Here is a 17,015-nt window from a genome sequence, read left to right as displayed (position 1 = left end):
GTCGGCTCTGAAATGGGTCGGTTCGGTACCGCGTGGATCGCCGTAGTGTGCGGCTAGCTTTATACAAATCTCTTACGGTTGCAGAGGTACGGTGACTTTTTTTTTTTTTTCCCTCCTCAGTAAAAATCCAAAAACGCTGACACCCTCCCCACCTCCACCTAATGTTGTAGCACAAAATAGAAAGGGTCTACATGGTCCTAATTGGCACTGTTAGAACCAGAAAGGTTGTAGTTTTATGAGCAGCAGCTTGGTTTTGGAGGTTAACCCTAACAAATGGCGCAACGCATCGCCTGTTTCTCCTGGCTCCAGCGCTGAAAGCAAAGGTGCCGAACACAAGCTCGACACCTTGCTGTGCGGCGAGCTCTTTGGGATGGCGCTCCCAATGAAAGCCATGACTTTTTTGTTTCTAGGTCGTAGGAACTGATCCGCATACCAGACCTCGCTCAAATCAAATGTGAATTTGCCTCAAATGTATTTTTTAAAATGTATGGAGCAGACACCAAACCATCCTGTTGGCTTGAAGCTGCCTCTCTTTGTCTACAAATCGAGCCCGTTCGTTCTCTAAGTGTCCTGCTGACTTTGGGTTATAATGGATTTAAAATTCTGCCCCCCCCCCCCCCTTTTTTTTTTTAAATTAAATAAACGGCTACATTTGAACAGCCTTGAACGACACACTTAGGAGGCATGCTTTTGGATTCTAATTTTGTTTTGGATTAAAAAAAAAAAAAAAAAAATCATTAAAAACGTCCTACGCTTTCAAAGCAGACGAAGCCAGAAATGCCGCAAACTTTCAAGCATTGCGCATATGACGTCACTTCCTTTGAATTAACTTACCAGGAAGGTGTTCGTGTAATGGCGGACTCGGAGCCAAACTTTACCAGCTAAATAGAACATGTTCCTGGTCTCGTATTAAAGTACGATTTAGACAGTAAACTATTTAACATGTCTAGTTTTATAAGGTATGATTTCCAGGAGTGATGTCATTTTTCCTAAGACTAGCACTTTAAGCTATGTTATTTCAGTACCTGAGGGGTGTGTTTTGTTCTACCTAAGCGATGCTGAGGAAAACTTTTGACTGCTGATTTGGTCAGCAGGTGGTTTCTGGTTTCTGTGAAATGTTTTGGATGGAGTTTTGTAACACTGTGAGAAGTAAAGTTTTCCCTTTTTAAGTCTCCTGGCACAAGAAAGCAGAAAATACTCCGCGCAAGCCAGCGTGTACTTCGGGCCAGTCCCAAGCCCAAATAGGTTGGGGAGGGTTGCGTCAGGAAGTGCATATGGTGTAAAACTGGTTCGATTGATATTCTGTCAAATGAATTTCTTGCATTATTAAACTCGAGCCATAATGTTGTAACAGTGGACCCAGATCACTATTCAGCTGCTTGCTCCACATAAAGCAGGGATGTGATTTTTTTTTTTTTTTTTTTCCGCGAATTTGCGGAATTCCGCTTTTTTCATCTCAAAATTTGAAAATTTTTTCCGATTTTTCGCTCAAAAATCCGCATTCGTATCCTATTCATTCCGACTTTCAGTAATTCCGTCATTGAGATGAAACGAGGTACGTGATTGGCCCATCGCTCTGTAACAACCAGTGAACGCGCTTGTTCGATAGCTGTACGTAAGCTCACTTCAAACAAAGAGTTGAAAGATGGCAGCCTCCGTGATCGAGCGTAAAGATGCAAATCGAGTTAAAGAAATCGACAGAATAGTGAAAAACAGGTTCCGCTGGGAATGGTTGGAGAAAGAGGTTGCTACAGACGTTGGACATAAGACTGTGAGACATTTGTTCAGCGATTTCGTTCGGAAGATCGATCGTGCTGGGAAGGCTCTTATTTGTTGCCAAGGATCTACATATTCTCACTTTTTATATGGATGGCAGAATGAACTGAATCTGAGAATATTTACTTAATTTCAGTTTTGGTAAGTAGTCTATGTATGACTAATTTTTTTTGTGTCAATCCTGTTACCCTGTCTAAACGGGGTGTGCAGTAACTTAATCAAATATTAGAAGTTGCCATACATAAGAAGCAAACCGGGAGACTACCAGGAGCAATAGAGTTTAATAAATAATGGTGGATGAATTCTTATGTTGCATCATGTTTGTTTGAAAAGGCACATTTGGGTATGTTCAACTTCTACAGTAATTGAAAGTATAAATTTTGTTTTTCCTTATACAATTTTCTATTTATTCTAATTAGTGCTGTCAAGCGATTAAAATATTTAATGTCGCGATTAATGTCACGACTGTCATAGTTAACTCGCAATTAATCGCAATTTAATCGCACATTTTTCACATGAAAAACCATTGTAATTTTCTTATCAGCATAAAGTGAATGGGCTTGCTTTGTATTGCAAAGCATAACACGTCTTGACACAGCCACTGCAAAGTGAAACCTAAGCCGAGCACTGGGGCTAGCAAGAGAACCATGAGTGAAGTGATCTACTGCTTGAGTTAGTCTACAACTCTAATCAGAGAGACAGGTTATACAGTGACGGTAGGCTTGACATGCTTGATTATAATATAAAGTACACTATTATATTAAGTTTAAGTTGTTCGTTGATAAATATTGCATTGAATCTGATCTTTACTGTTTCAGCTCACTTAACACATTTTGTACTTTTACACTTTCTGCCTGTTGATGCGTCGCGCTGTCCAATCAGAGGCGGCCAAATTTGCATATTACAGGAAGGATTTCTGGGATAGCATTGAGTTTACAGTTCAGAGGGATCTGGCTTCTTTAGACGCTGTCTTCTTAAAACTGAATAAATATTTAAAAAGAGCCAAATGAACCAGTCTTTTGAACGGCTCTTTTCAAAGAACGGATCACAAAGATGCGGATCCCATCGAAGAGCCATAAATCCCATCTCTACTAGCGCGCCCTGCCCGCGCTGGTTCTTTGGGGGGAGGGCAGAGGACTTTGGCTGTGTGGGGCATTACAGTCTAGCTGCTATCGTTTTTCTAAGCAAAGTCTCTGTTCCAAGTTCCTGGCAGTTTCAAAAGCTTATGAAAAACCTACATCATGTCACAGAGCGTTAATCTCGCGATAAAAAAATTATCGCTGTTAAAATTGAGTCAAGTTAACGCGTTAATAATGCGACATTTTTGACAGCACTAATTCTAATGCAGATGATTTAATTTAGAATGACACATTTTTAGGTTTCATGTTTTGGCTTTTTGTCAGTTAAGAATCACTGAATTTACTATAGACCCTTTTCAGTCACGTGACCTTCGTAAACGCGACCACCATTTTGGACATGTAGCGGACTTCGGCTCGAATTGGTTTGAATGTGAGGAAGGCGACAAACGGAGAACATAGAAGAAAAAGGAGCGAGATGCAGAAAACACCTTCGCTATCCAGCGACGTAGGGCATTTACAGGGCGAGCAGAGGGAGAAATAACAACAGTAACGACACATTAGCAACGCCGTACAGAAATAACGGTTTATGGCACAGACCCTTTCGGTTCTCGCTCATCTAGCTGCTACAATGACTGCTTAGACTGCAACAATAATACCTAACACACATTTAAGTATCCGTCGTAAAGACGTGAAACTCGTCGAGTGACGAGTGTGTTCATTGATAAGCTAACACAATCTAAAAGTAGACATACCATCACACTGCCCTGGCGCTGTGTACAGTTTACCTTCTACGGTTTGTGCACTCACTATTTCTCCAACCGTTGTTAGAGATTACAGGGAACGGCCTGGATTTAAGAGACAAATACATGTTCCTCTTGTTTTGAACACTTAGCCCATGTTTACATTAGACCGTATCAGCGAATCATCAGATTAACGTTTTTAAAAGCGATTAGTGTGCACACAGCAACACCAATACACGATTCGTCTGCACACAGCAACACCAATACACGGATACACTCGGCTCCGCAGGCATCCTGCGCTCCAAATCACTCCGCCCTGAACAGCGAGTGCCCTCTGGAGGGTGCGCACTCCGGCCCTGCGCAGCTCACAGAGCGCGCGAGTGAAGCGCACGAGCCACGATTCGGGACTGAGCCGCTGTGTGTGTGATCCCAGCGCACATCACTTACCACTCGCAAGTGGAAGGATGGCAAGCCTAAAGACAATCGTTTTTTTTTTTTTTTTTTTTTTTTGTTACATAGTCAAGAGAGGTGTCGGATCACTGGATCCAGTGTAAATAGCTGCCGGAGCCAACGCCCGAGGTTCCGGAGCGCGCTCCGGCTTGCTCCCCCTCAAATTAAGCGCTGTTTGTAGGACACTGCCTCTGATCTGTCCTACAGTCTACCAACAGCAAAGGAACACAACACTAGCTAATGTCGTTAGCTAATAGCTACTACAGAAGAACAAAGAGGTTACAATGGGTTATTTTAGCCTATTTGGTTACACACTCGCCGCCACAGAATGTTAACAGCAATGTAATGCCTTTTCTGGCTAATTTTATTCGTCTTACCTCCAACAAAGTGGTCACTACACAAGCGCTGGTATGCCGAGGGCTGCCAATCTGTTAATGGCCGCTATCCATCTTCTCCGTCGGGATCCGATAAAATGATAAACCTTGCCTTGTTTGTTGATGGTTACTACATCCAGGTGCACAACAATATAGTGGCATGATGGAAGTCTTGCTGAAAATAAACACTTTCTTTGCTGCCGTTCCTCAATGCTGGCTGTGGTAAACTACTGGTAGTACATGTCCAAAATGGCGGCCGCGTTTGTCGTGACGTCACGTGAAAAGGGTCCATAGGGGCTCAGAGTTGCATGTTGACCATTAAATTGGCTTGAATTTGTTAATCATGACAAGTTTTTTTTTCTTGTGTGTTTGCTTGCCATTTTAGTACAATTTTTAAGTCAGAAAACCCCAGACCCCCGGCTAAAATTTTCAGATAATTTCACCAGCCCCAAATCACATCCCTGATAAAACCATAATTGCTTTCTCCGGATCGGTATTCCAGAGGAGCTGTCGCTGAAAAATACTGCCTCCGACACCACTCAAAATGAGCCGTGTCGCTGCTGCTTCTTCTGACCTGAGGTGGAAACTTTGAGCTGCATGATCAAAAATGACATTTTGATATGCCAATTGAGAATAACCAAGTCAGACACGGCTATCGACACACTGGGGGCTCGAAGTCTGGAATCCGCCTTGAGCGACATTTTGATATCTGACCTTTTTGATATCCAAGACTCATTAAAAGGATTAAGTATCAAATCTTTTGCTCAGGCAGTTTTTTAAGCTACTCTTTCTCACCTGCTGCTTTAAAAGCTTCTCCTCTCATTAAGACTTAAAAGAATAAAGGTCTTTAACTTCTCAGGACCTCGGAGAAACCCATTAGAGCGATTGACTTGACTCGGGACAATTTTAATGAAAGGCATGGTCTGAAAGGCACAGGAATAATGAAGCTGCTGCTTAGAAGGTTGAGAGATTTCAGATTTTTTGCAAGTTGGACTTTGATTGGCAAGTTTATTCAGGTTTGGATGGTTGAACTGGTCAGATGGATTTGGAGATGAATGTAGGTTTGAGGTAGCACGCATAAGAAGTCAAAAATGGCAGGACTTTCTCCATTTTACAACCCGTCTGGTGTTGTGCAACAACTTGACACACCTTGTGGCTCAGTAGCACGTGCATGGTGGTGATTTGGTCGTGAGAGCCCTTTCACTAGCGCGCTGATTAAAAAAACGATCAAATAATAGATTCAAAAGTCAAACGTGTGTTGGGAGGGATTTTTTAACATGACCGAATGTGACGGAACACTACTCGTCCAGTCAAGAGCATGGAATATAGTTGGAAAGGGGTGGGGCTTTCAGTAGTCCAAAATTCATTCCAGATTGTGTCGACACTTCCCGTTTTTATCGCGAAGCAAAGAGACTACTTTTGGTGTGTTTGAGGGGTAACCATGGCTTAATGTTTTGAAAAGGTCGCCAGTTTGATTCCCTGGACCAGCAGGAATGGCTGAAGTGCCCTTGAGCACGGCATCTAACCCCCAACTGCTCCCCAGGCTGCTCTGGGTAATGTATGTCGCTCTGGATAAGAGCGTCTGCTAAACGCCATGTAACGTAACTTGTAGTATTATACAGTACAGCAGTCTTAAATTCAGGCGCCTGTGTGTACAATGTGGCTGGTATCGTGGCGATGTAATATCCTGCAGAGACTATTAAATTACCATCTAATATCTACCTGGACATGAATCATTGTGGTTGGTTTATGGAGTGGAGAACACGATTGCTTGCTGCACTATGCATAAAAATGTGTACGGATCCAGAACGGGTCCCATTGCAGGGCTCGACATTAACGCTTGTCCGGGACAAGTGATGCTTTGTCGGACAAGTTCATCGTCTCAGTTACTTGTCCGATCGGACAAGTGCCAAAATACGCCGATATTTGGGTTACATATCAAATTTATCAGTTTATTCACATGATTTCCGAAGCATCTCACTACATTTTTTTTGATGAATCGCTGGATGTTTCTATTCGGAAAGAGCGATGTGCGCATGCGCAATATTTCACTTGTGAAACCGGCCAATACCGCTTCGTGTATTTGAGCTGAAAAGTAAACGGTCGTTTATGATTGGTTTTAATCGCAGACATCCCAAGTCTCCCGGAAGTTCCGGGAGTCTCCCGCATATTGATAGTGGCTCCCTGATGCCCGCAAATTGGATAATATCTCCTGGAATCTAGAGCAAGCGAGCAAGAGCGTGCACGCGAAACATTAATGTCTGCATCGCACATATGACGGAGTGCGCGAGAGAGACTGCGTGTGTGCCTGTTCATGTAGCGCATGCTAGACAAAGAGCATCCTGATTGGTTTACAGACATCCCAACCTGCAGGCGCCCCCCCACCCCCCACCCCCCGATGGGTCATGTGGCATCTCCCTGAAATGAGTTTCTGCAGGTTGGGATGTCTGTAATCGTGTCATACACGTGGATTTGTTGACGTGATATTTTGTTCTTAAAATTTTATGTTCATAACTTCTACTCTATTGGAATATATTGCTTCTGAACTTCAGCATAATAATTGGTGAATTATGGTATCAATCAGTCTGTTTTTTACTATATTTTTGAACTTTTACCTCAGTTTGTCAAGTATTGATTACTTTTGATTCATAGATGATATGCATATGTCAGACCCTCCAGGATTTCGTGATGTTGCGATTTGCAACTTCAACGCAAATTCAACCAATCCCCGCGAATTCAGGGCATGTTGGATATAATTGCAATCACTGTAACTTTCCCGCAAATTTGACCAATCGTTGGCGTCGTCTTGAGGTGACGTCGACAAACTACCTTCCGCCTTACTTCCGTGTATACGTTCAAGAGAAGCAGCATGTGCGCAGTGTTGCCAGATTGGGCAGTTTTAAGTGCATTTTGGCAGGTTTTGAACATATTTTGGGCTGGAAAACGTCAGCAGTATCTGGCAACACTGCATGTGCGAGTCAGTGTTGATGTCGGCTTAAATTCTGTTACTGAAAGTGTGTTATGTTTACAGTGAAGGACTGTGTGCACTTTTTTTTTTTTTTTTTAACTTAATACAAGAAATTAATGGATGCCAACATTTTTGCCAAAATGGTATTTTATTTTCCATTGTTTAGGCAGCTTCAGCATCATACTGTGAGATTCTGTTCAAATTTTTTTTTTTCTTCTATGAAGCCTGAGCCATTTATTTTATTAGTTTATAATTATTGTTTAATTTAGTCTTCAGGAGAGACTGCCTGCACACAGTACTAGTATTAATAGTTTTTTTTTTTTTCTTGCATGAAAGCTGAGGCATTTATATTATATTTTAAGGTAACTTCATGTTGTGCTGTGAGGTTCTGTGCACCTGAACTTTTGAACCAACAGGTGCATTTGGATAAGTAAAGCCTATTTTTCTGCATTTTTGTAGTCCTGGTAAAGTTGTTTATAGGACCATTTCTCAGTGTCTGTTTTTTTTTAATCAATAGTTTTTTCAGTAATAACTTAATATTTAACATATCACTCAATTTTAATCACGAAGAGAAAATCGCAACAATTTCTCGCAACTTTCACTTCCTCCCGCAATGTAATCGCAACAAAAACCTAAACACCGCAACTTTCTTCGCGATTTTTTTTTTTTTTGGAAAACCCCCCGCAACATCGGACATTTTAGCCCGCAACAATCACAAAAAAGGCCCGCGAAATCCTGGGGGGACTGATGTGTTGTGAATTTGGAAACAAATGCAATAAAGATTGTTGGGTTACAAATAGTTAGGTTTTTTTTTTTTTTTTTCTTTCAAATATTTCTTCGGACAAGTCAACTTCACATTCGGACAAGTAAATTTCCTTTCAACTTGCCCGACAGAACAAGTGGTTTCAAAAGTTAACGTAGAGCCCTGCGTTGTCTACGGAGCCGCTGGCTGCATTAATTGTAATGCAAGTACACGCATTCTCCATGCCTTATAAAGTACACATGATATCTGTGGTGTTTGGATGGCTGGATTCCTGCTGAAAGCCACACGAGTGAGGCTTTTTTTTTTTTTTTTTCCATAAATGCAGTTGGTCAGATGAAACTCGCAGAATAAAGAGAGGCTATGTTGATTTACCATGCGAGCTGATTTAATTGATTGGAAGTGGCGGGGTGGTCGTGCGACACGTTTACTGTATTAGTTTATTTCCAGTAAATGTTTTTTTATCCTGTTTAGTGTCACTGTAGTTTAATTTAAATGACTTATTTTATTGTGAAACTTTCTGGTGGAATTGGTCGAAATTCTTTTACCCTTTAAAACCTCAATCAGCAACCACGCATTAAAGATGTACATCACCGCTAAAAGGGAGCGAAAGCTGCTGGAAGCCACTTAACGCCATTTTAATTACATGCTCAGTGGTTGCGCTTGCTGTGATTAATTGCTAGAAAAGATGGCGATACTGGGTGTATTATTCCAAACCTATTTCCTCCGACTAACCCCTATTAGCGTGTAATCATAAATCAGCGCAGGAAAAATGGTTGAGTAATTGCACTTCCGACTATATGAGAATTTCTCACGGGATCAGCATTTTGTTTACTTGCTTGGCATTGTATTCACCATTAGCAGAGAAAAGAAAAGGGATGTTAAAATATTCCCATTGCTGAGAAAGATGAAATGGGTATTGAGGTTTTTCACCCACGTGACCAAGTCATGTGATGCATCGTTAGGCTGCCATTTTGGACGTCACGGCTCGAATCAGTTTGAATGCGAGGAAGACGACAAACGAAAAACATAAAAGAAAAAGGAGCGAGATGCAGAAAACACCTTCACTATCCAGCGACGTAGGGCATTTACAGGGCGAGCAGAGGGAGAGGTATTTGCAAAAATTGAGGTTAGCAGGCTTAGAGAACGACGTTTCCCTGCTTCCACCAGGATTGTTCACTGACGTACGGAAGTACACGAAGCCCTCGTCTTTACCTGACTTCGGCCCACATGATCTGTATACCTATGTCGTTAAAAACCCATCGCCATACACGGGTATTGATCTGAAAGCGTATAAGAGTTTGGATGCCTACAAATATTGTGTCAGGCTGGGTAACATGCCTACATCAGCGGGTCGTCCCTGGAGCCGGTGGTCACCATCTTATTACAGCTAAGGTTTGTTCACATTTTCATTTACTTTCGGTCCTCAGGATAAACAAAATGTTATTAAATGTCATTGAAATAACTTCTTAGTCTGTTGAGACATGGCCCGTTATAAATTTGCTGTTACCAGGCAGTGACCAAGGACTGTATTATTAGGGTCGGTGTCTGTGTTGTAGCAGTGTACTAGCAGCTAGCTGTTAGCACTAGCTAATGTCAACAACATAGTAGCTAGTATGTTACTGTAGCAATGTTTACGTTCAGTCATTTGGATGACTGTTAAAACCTTTCAGTCTCAAGTTTTTCCTTTACTGTATTTACTAGTTTACTGTAATTATGATCCGGCAGCTATTTACACTGGATCCAGTGTAAATAGCTGCCGGAGCGCGCTCTGGCTTGCTCCCCCTCAAATTAAGCAGCGCGCTCCGGCTTGCTCCCGGAGCACTCCAGGAGCAAGCGGGAGCGCGCTGCTTAATTTGAGGGGGAGCAAGCCGGCGCGCACGCTCCGGGAACCTCGGCCAGAGCACTCCGGGAGCAAGCTGGAGCGCGCTGCTTAATTTGAGGGGGAGCAAGCCGGAGCGCGCTCCGGAACCTTGGCCGGAGCACTCCGGGAGCAAGCCGGAGCATGCTGCTTAATTTGAGGGGGAGCAAGCCGGAGCGCGCTCCGGCAGCTATTTACACTAGATCCGGTGTAAATAGCTGCCGGATCATAATTACAGTAAGCTAGTAAATACAGTAAAGGAAAAACTTGAGACTGAAAGGTTTTAAGAGTCATCCAAATGACTGAACGTAAACATTGCTACAGTAACATACTAGCTACTGTGTTGTTGACATTAGCTAGCTTGACCTTCAAAATGGCGGACACCAGGGCATCACGTGACCCTGTGACGTCAGGTGAAATACCTCAATACAAGACACTCGGCTACAACAAACCCCTCTCGAGATTTTTCTTGCACTGCCATCACTATAACGCTTTCCCTTTCCGTCCTGCTCGAAACGTCCCAGCTCCGCTTCCGTCACCTGACGAAGCCTGAAACGTGTGAACCTCCTGGAACACCCTACCTAACCGTTATGAAGGTTGACGGCCATGATACGGAGCTACGAAGTTGGCGGAGAAGCTGTTGACTGCCCAGCTAAGTCAACAGCTTTCTGCTGAGGTTCAGGATTTCCAGTGGGTGATTATTACTTGTATGTTTGTTAAGGTTTGACTGAGTAAAAAGCGGAAAAGGGGGGAACCCAAAATCCTCCTAGGTACTGAGATGAGCACTTTTTTAATCTTTATGCTCATTATTATGAGCATTTTCTCTGCCGGTGAGTTTTAGATGAAAATAATGAATAAATTTCAACACAGAAATAAATATGACTGTAATTAGTTCTGGTTTCTACTCCGCTGACTGTAGAAGAATGTTTAGAGTGCTCTTGTGTTCATCCTTTTCAACATATTAAGTCTGAACTTTTCTTTATTGTAGCTCGGAGGAGATCTTGGAGGTGGTGTTGGAGGCAGTCCTGCAGTAAGTAGACTGTATTAACTTTGACTGACTGTGTTGTAAAACTCAAATATTTCAAATGAGCCTGTTGGTTAACATTTTAAGTGGCCGTGGAGTCAAACCAGCTGTCTTAATAGCGCCATCGTAATTCTTGCCTTGCGCAAAGCATCCGACACTGTGTGAGGTTTGCGCTCCTAATGACGAAATTGTGTACAGTCGGCCTTTATCGCGAAATGATGCAGGACTCCAAGACAAACTGGAGGGGTCTCGAATCAACCTGAAGAGGTTTATTTTGCAATAATCATTTTCCGTTAATAGCAACAGTCCGTTATGACGGTAATAACGGACCACTGAATGCCGAGTTGATCAGGCCATTATTAAAAAATGTTCTGTTTCCGGTCCACCGGCCGAGTGAGTGCTGTTTGTGCAGTTGAAATTAATTTATTTATTTATTTTTAACGCAGGTTTTTCGACATTTTTTTCGGGTTCGTAAATCTAAAATCGAACTTGACATTTACGCATTCCCAGGGCTTTCCACTAAGGCTCATACTAGCCAGCCATGACATAAGTAGCCAGCCGGGGGGGAGTAAACACAAAATAAACTCCTGTGCACGCAGTTCCCAGGATTAAATGCATTTTCCACAGACCATTTATTTATTCACTTTACTCAAATACAAAGTAAAATGGCAGTAAATCTTCTTTCTTTTCTTGCGTATTGCATCATGAGGCGTTCCTGGCTTGTAAATCTCTTATTTTCGGTGCATGACACATTCACGCAGCTGAGCATGCTATGAATTAACAACGACAACGGTCTGCAGTGGGGCTACACAATTACACACTCAGCCAACATTTCTTCATTTGTGTATGAAAATACACTCCAACCACTCAGTTTGGGTTCATTTACAACCAACGGTGTCTTTTGATGCCAGCACGTAATTGAACGAGAGAAGACTGGTTTACCGGAGACAAAATAAGCATCATCTCGGCTTCTGTTCCCTCCGACACACTACTGCCTCCGCTGAGTGCGCGCACACACACCGCATGTCGGGGCCGCGGATGAGTTACTCTCCCTTGATCAACGAAGTCGGCGGGGAATTTGTGGTTATTATCGGTACAAACAGCGCGAATCACAACTTAAATGAGTGCGTTTCAGTTTGACATTATTGTCAGTCCGTTAGATAAACATTTAATTTTATTAAAATCAAAAATTAATATTTAGAGCCTGTGGGCTACAAAAATAAGTCATTAAAGTAGCCGGCTGGACTTAATTGTGTAGTCGGCTGTATGGCCGGCAGCCGGCGCTTGTGGAAAGCCCTGCATTTCATGCAGAATATAGAATCGAATCAGCTCTGCGCATGCGCCATGCGTCACAAAAAAATGGCAGCCACCATGAAGGAAGGAGATCCGGAGTTTTCAAACATTTGCTTAAGTGTGAAATCGCAAAATGGTATTCTAGCGAACAACAAAATAGTAAAGATTCAGAAAAACAAATCATTCAGTGATCATTTTAATAGTGTAACTTCATCCGAACTAGGCCTAACGGTCGATTTAGAACTACAAAAAGTCCGCGTGTCGGACATTTTAAGTACCTTTGTAAAAGTTTTGCAAATGTTGCAGTCAGCATTTAAAATGCTAACTTAGTTTTTGTACAAGTTTCAGTTGATTTCTGTCATTTTATTAAATGTGTCTGCTTTTGTAATTAAACAAGTACTGAAAGAAAAACAAACAGCATTGCGATTTCTTATCCATTCATATATATATATATATATATATATATATATATATATATATATATATATATATATAATATAAATAAAATTAAAAAAAAAATCCCTCCCTCCCGACTGAACATTTTTTTTGCTCACCCGGTGGACAGGAAACGGATTTTTTTTTAAAGGATGGCCTCAGTCAGGATCGAGTATTCGAATGAGCCACGTAAAAGGCATCCAAGATTCACTCATTTCACAATATTGGGTTCACGATTCAATACACGCACAATATTTTTGAAAAAATATTAAATGGAGAATTTTATTACTCAAATTTATCGACTTAAATGTTCCTTTTTGTTAAATTTTAAAAACCATTCTTAATAACCAACAATAATCACTTCCCCGCATTTGCAAAGGTTGGAGTAAAATATAATGGCTCTTTAACTAAAATCTTCTTTTCATTAAAAATGAAAAGGTTAATAATGAGTAGGCCTTTTCTTATAAACTTTTATGAAAATTTTACTACCTCAATTTGCATCTCTCTTCTTTGGCTTTCAGCAGTGTGTAAAGAGAACTATGGTTTCTTGTTAAATCCATTTGTACAGTCAGTCACACAGCAGCTCTTTCCCAATTTAGATCCGTTTTTGTATTTTGGCAGCGTTAGAGCTGTTACTTCTGCCTACTGTGAAGTCACGTGTATTCCTGCTATTGTACGTTGTTGTGTGTGTGGGGGGGGAACTAAGATTACGCAGCCTGATGAGAATCAATTCTTTTTTCGATTCAAATCGCCTCAAGTTTGTATTGCGATTTTTGTCCCGTGACATTGTTACATTCCTACCGTGTAATGATTTTTATTTATTTATTTTTTTTAGCATGCCTACACTACAGTGTTGCAGCAGGTGTGATTTTTAGTATTTTACTAGATCTAGTTTACTTGTGTTCACTAGAATGTCTGCGTGGGTTTTTTCCTCCCAGGTTGGCCAGAACTTCATTCCATCTTCAGTGCCCAACACATTTGCTCCATCTCCTACTCCAGCACCCATCAGCAGCGGCCTAAATGACCTGTTTGAACTTTCCACAAGCATGGCCATCAATACTGGAGGTTACGTTGCACCTAAAGCTGTAAGTGCACCACTTTCATCACCTGTATCTTTTACAGCCCTCACGCAAATATCCCTACAAGAGTGCCGGAGTTCTCAGTGCACAAGTCCAAGCTGGGGTTCATTCTGACTCTCACTTTTGATCAGCACAAGAAATCGTTTGAATCCGTGTGCAGTTAAACCAAGAAAGCGCACTATTGCTCAAACCGCTGTCCCTTTTGGACTGGAGGGGCATAAACTGTCACCATCAGTTTATTTTCCTATAACGCGGTAGTTTTATTCCTACTGTGCAAATGTCCAACTGTAACAGTCTTTTATCCCCCGCTGGCCAAAAGACCCGAAGGGGGATGATGTCGTGGCGATGAGCGTCCATCCTGACAAGGGTGCTCACCTTCTGAAATCAATTCCTCTCACAATTTTTGGAGGAATTTCACGAAACTTGGCAAATGGCCTTGTTATATGTCGGTAAAACACGTTATTTTTGTTCAATTCGGTCACGTTTTACCAGAGTTGTGGCTCTTGATTTTAACAATTATTATAATTTGATAATGGGCGGCACGGTGGTGTAGTGGTTAGCGCTGTCGCCTCACAGCAAGAAGGTCCGGGTTCGAGCCCCGTGGCCGGCGAGGGCCTTTCTGTGTGGAGTTTGCATGTTCTCCCCATGTCCGCGTGGGTTTCCTCCGGGTGCTCCAGTTTCCCCCACAGTCCAAAGACATGCAGGTTAGGTTAACTGGTGACTCTAAATTGAGCGTAGGTGTGAATGTGAGTGTGAATGGTTGTCTGTGTCTATGTGTCAGCCCTGTGATGACCTGGCGACTTGTCCAGGGTGTACCCCGCCTTTCGCCCGTAGTCAGCTGGGATAGGCTCCAGCTTGCCTGCGACCCTGTAGAAGGATAAAGCGGCTAGAGATAATGAGATGAGATAATTTGATAATTTTCATGAAGGTGTGCTTGCCTTCTGAAATCAACTCTCCTCTCAATTTTTGGACGAGTTTCTCGAAGCTTGGTAAAAGGCTTTGTTATATGACAGCAATATGAATATTGCGATTTAATTTCATTTGTGAAAATCTGACCAGAGTTACGCCCTTGATTATTAACAAACTTGTACTTTGACGGTTTCGTCAAGGTGTGCTTGCTTTCTGAAATCAACTTCCCTCACAATTTTTATTATCCCCCGCTGGCCGAAGGGGCCTTATGTCGTGGCGATGTCCGTCCCGGGAAGGGTACTCGCCTTCTGAAATCAACTCCTCTCACAGTTTTTGGAGAAATTTTACAAAACTTGTCAGGATTCTTTGTGATGTATGTTGGTAATACACATGCTGTGTTGCATTTTACCAGAGTTATGGCCTAGTTGCCGGCGGGGGATCTTGTGCTCTCAGAGCGCTCTTGTTTTATTAACAAGTGTTTGCGTTCTTTTGTATCCATTTATAGTGACGGTTTTTCAAATCCATCTACTTTTAGACTTGAATTGCATACAGCACGCCCCACAAGTTTCTGTGTTTTACTATAGAAACAAGTGCATTTGTATAAATCTGAGCTGCTGTCAGAGAACACCTTCTGACCGATCAGAGTCGAGAATTCAGCACTTGGAGTGTAACTCCATCCATCCTATAATACTCGCTCATCCACATTTAGGTCATGTGTGGTGTGGCTCTTGGGGATTTTTGCTTGATTTATTCTAACTCTGCTGTTGCCGTGTCTCGTTCTTGGAGACTCCGGATATATCTAAAGAGTACGGCTCATTCGGGAATACCGCAAACAGCTTCGTTAACGAACTCCCCGAGCTGAGCCTAACGCGGAGACCGAACTGGGTTAGGACCGTAAGGGAAGTGGAGGTTTGATGCCTAATGAGTGCCAGCTTGAATTTCTCCAAAGATTGGCAGCGCTGAATTTTTGCCTACAAGCACATCGAGTTGAGGAGAGCAGTGTGTCCTAACGCAGCACTTCTCTTTTCAGGTGTGGTTACCAGCAGTCAAGGCGAAAGGGTTGGAAATTTCCGGAACGTTCTCCCGCCGCCAGGGTCACATGTACATGGACATGACTTTCACCAACAAAGCCCTGCAGCACATGACTGACTTTGCCATCCAGTTTAATAAGAACAGGTATCGCCTCATAACTTTTTTTTTTTTTAAATATTACTCCTCATAGAGTTCATGTTTCTAATCCTTGTCTCCTGTGCAGTTTCGGAGTGATTCCTACAACCCCTTTACCCATTCACACGCCTCTAATGCCGAACCAAAACATCGACATCTCCCTGCCTCTCAATACCATTGGACCAGTTATGAAGATGGACCCTCTCAACAACCTGCAGGTAGGACACGAGACCATCAGTGTTCTCTTTTTAAGTCTTCATTATTCTGTACCAATCCCACCCTGCAGCTCTCAATTCAGCTCATTTTTCTCACAATTTAAACCAGATTACGTAATCGCCACCAAACCAACCCCCTCCACCGCTCATGAGATTCATTAGTTCTGTCAAGAATCCTCATCGATATAATGAACGCTGTTTAAAAAGCGCAACGGTAGCGAGCTCTTGCTGGCGGCGGCAGCTCTCGTGAGCTAATCCATCAGCCCTGCGTTCGCCGTTCTCGCTCCGAGCCAAAGTGCGGTTCGCTCGGAAATTGCCGCCTCCCCTCTGGGATTGGACAGTCTCCCGCTCAGGCAGGAAGCAGCTTGAGGAATAGCTGATGTGGTGAAACCCAGCTGTGAGGGCTGTGCACAGCATGCTCTGGCTTTACCCTCCACGCCATAATGATCTGTGAAATCTCTTCCAGCGGCTCCCTGGTGAGCCAATAAATGTGTTCACATCATCTTTCCAATGGTGGGATTTTTTTTTTTCCCCCCTTCTCCATCTTCTTGTATTCCACGTGTCTTTCTGAACACGAGGTATAAATGGCACTTGCACCTGTTCATTCAGCAGTAAGCAAAGCTCCAGCAGAGATTGTTTACAAGACAGTTGTTTGGAAGGGCAGGCCTGTGTGGGGGGGGGAAAAAAATCCCCCATCGTCCATGGAGAAGCTTGCCAAGACGGAGTTTAATAAAGTCCCAGTGTCCTTTGTTACAGGACAACAACCTAGCAGCGTCATTTACTGTTTAGTCTTTTACACCACAGCACTGTTGAGTTCTTCAGTCTGAAAGCGCTGATTCGTTTTCAACATGGATGCAAACGGCGCGCCTTTTGGCGGATGCCGCC

At 42.7% G+C, this 17,015-nt stretch overlaps 1 protein-coding gene across 1 annotated transcript in view; it reads left to right on the top strand.

Moving 5' to 3' along the window:
- ap2b1 (adaptor related protein complex 2 subunit beta 1) overlaps window positions 1–17,015 on the top strand; it is a 68,267-nt gene that overhangs the window by 20,742 nt on the left and 30,510 nt on the right. The window contains 4 exon segments of the mRNA XM_060912824.1: window positions 10,997–11,038; window positions 13,699–13,845; window positions 15,779–15,924; window positions 16,004–16,133. Of these exon segments, the coding sequence (XP_060768807.1) occupies window positions 10,997–11,038; window positions 13,699–13,845; window positions 15,779–15,924; window positions 16,004–16,133 (465 nt within the window).

This window comes from Neoarius graeffei, chromosome 28 (assembly GCF_027579695.1).
Source record: "Neoarius graeffei isolate fNeoGra1 chromosome 28, fNeoGra1.pri, whole genome shotgun sequence".
Lineage (NCBI taxonomy): Eukaryota > Metazoa > Chordata > Actinopteri > Siluriformes > Ariidae > Neoarius > Neoarius graeffei.
This window is presented reverse-complemented; position numbering and strand designations above follow the sequence as displayed.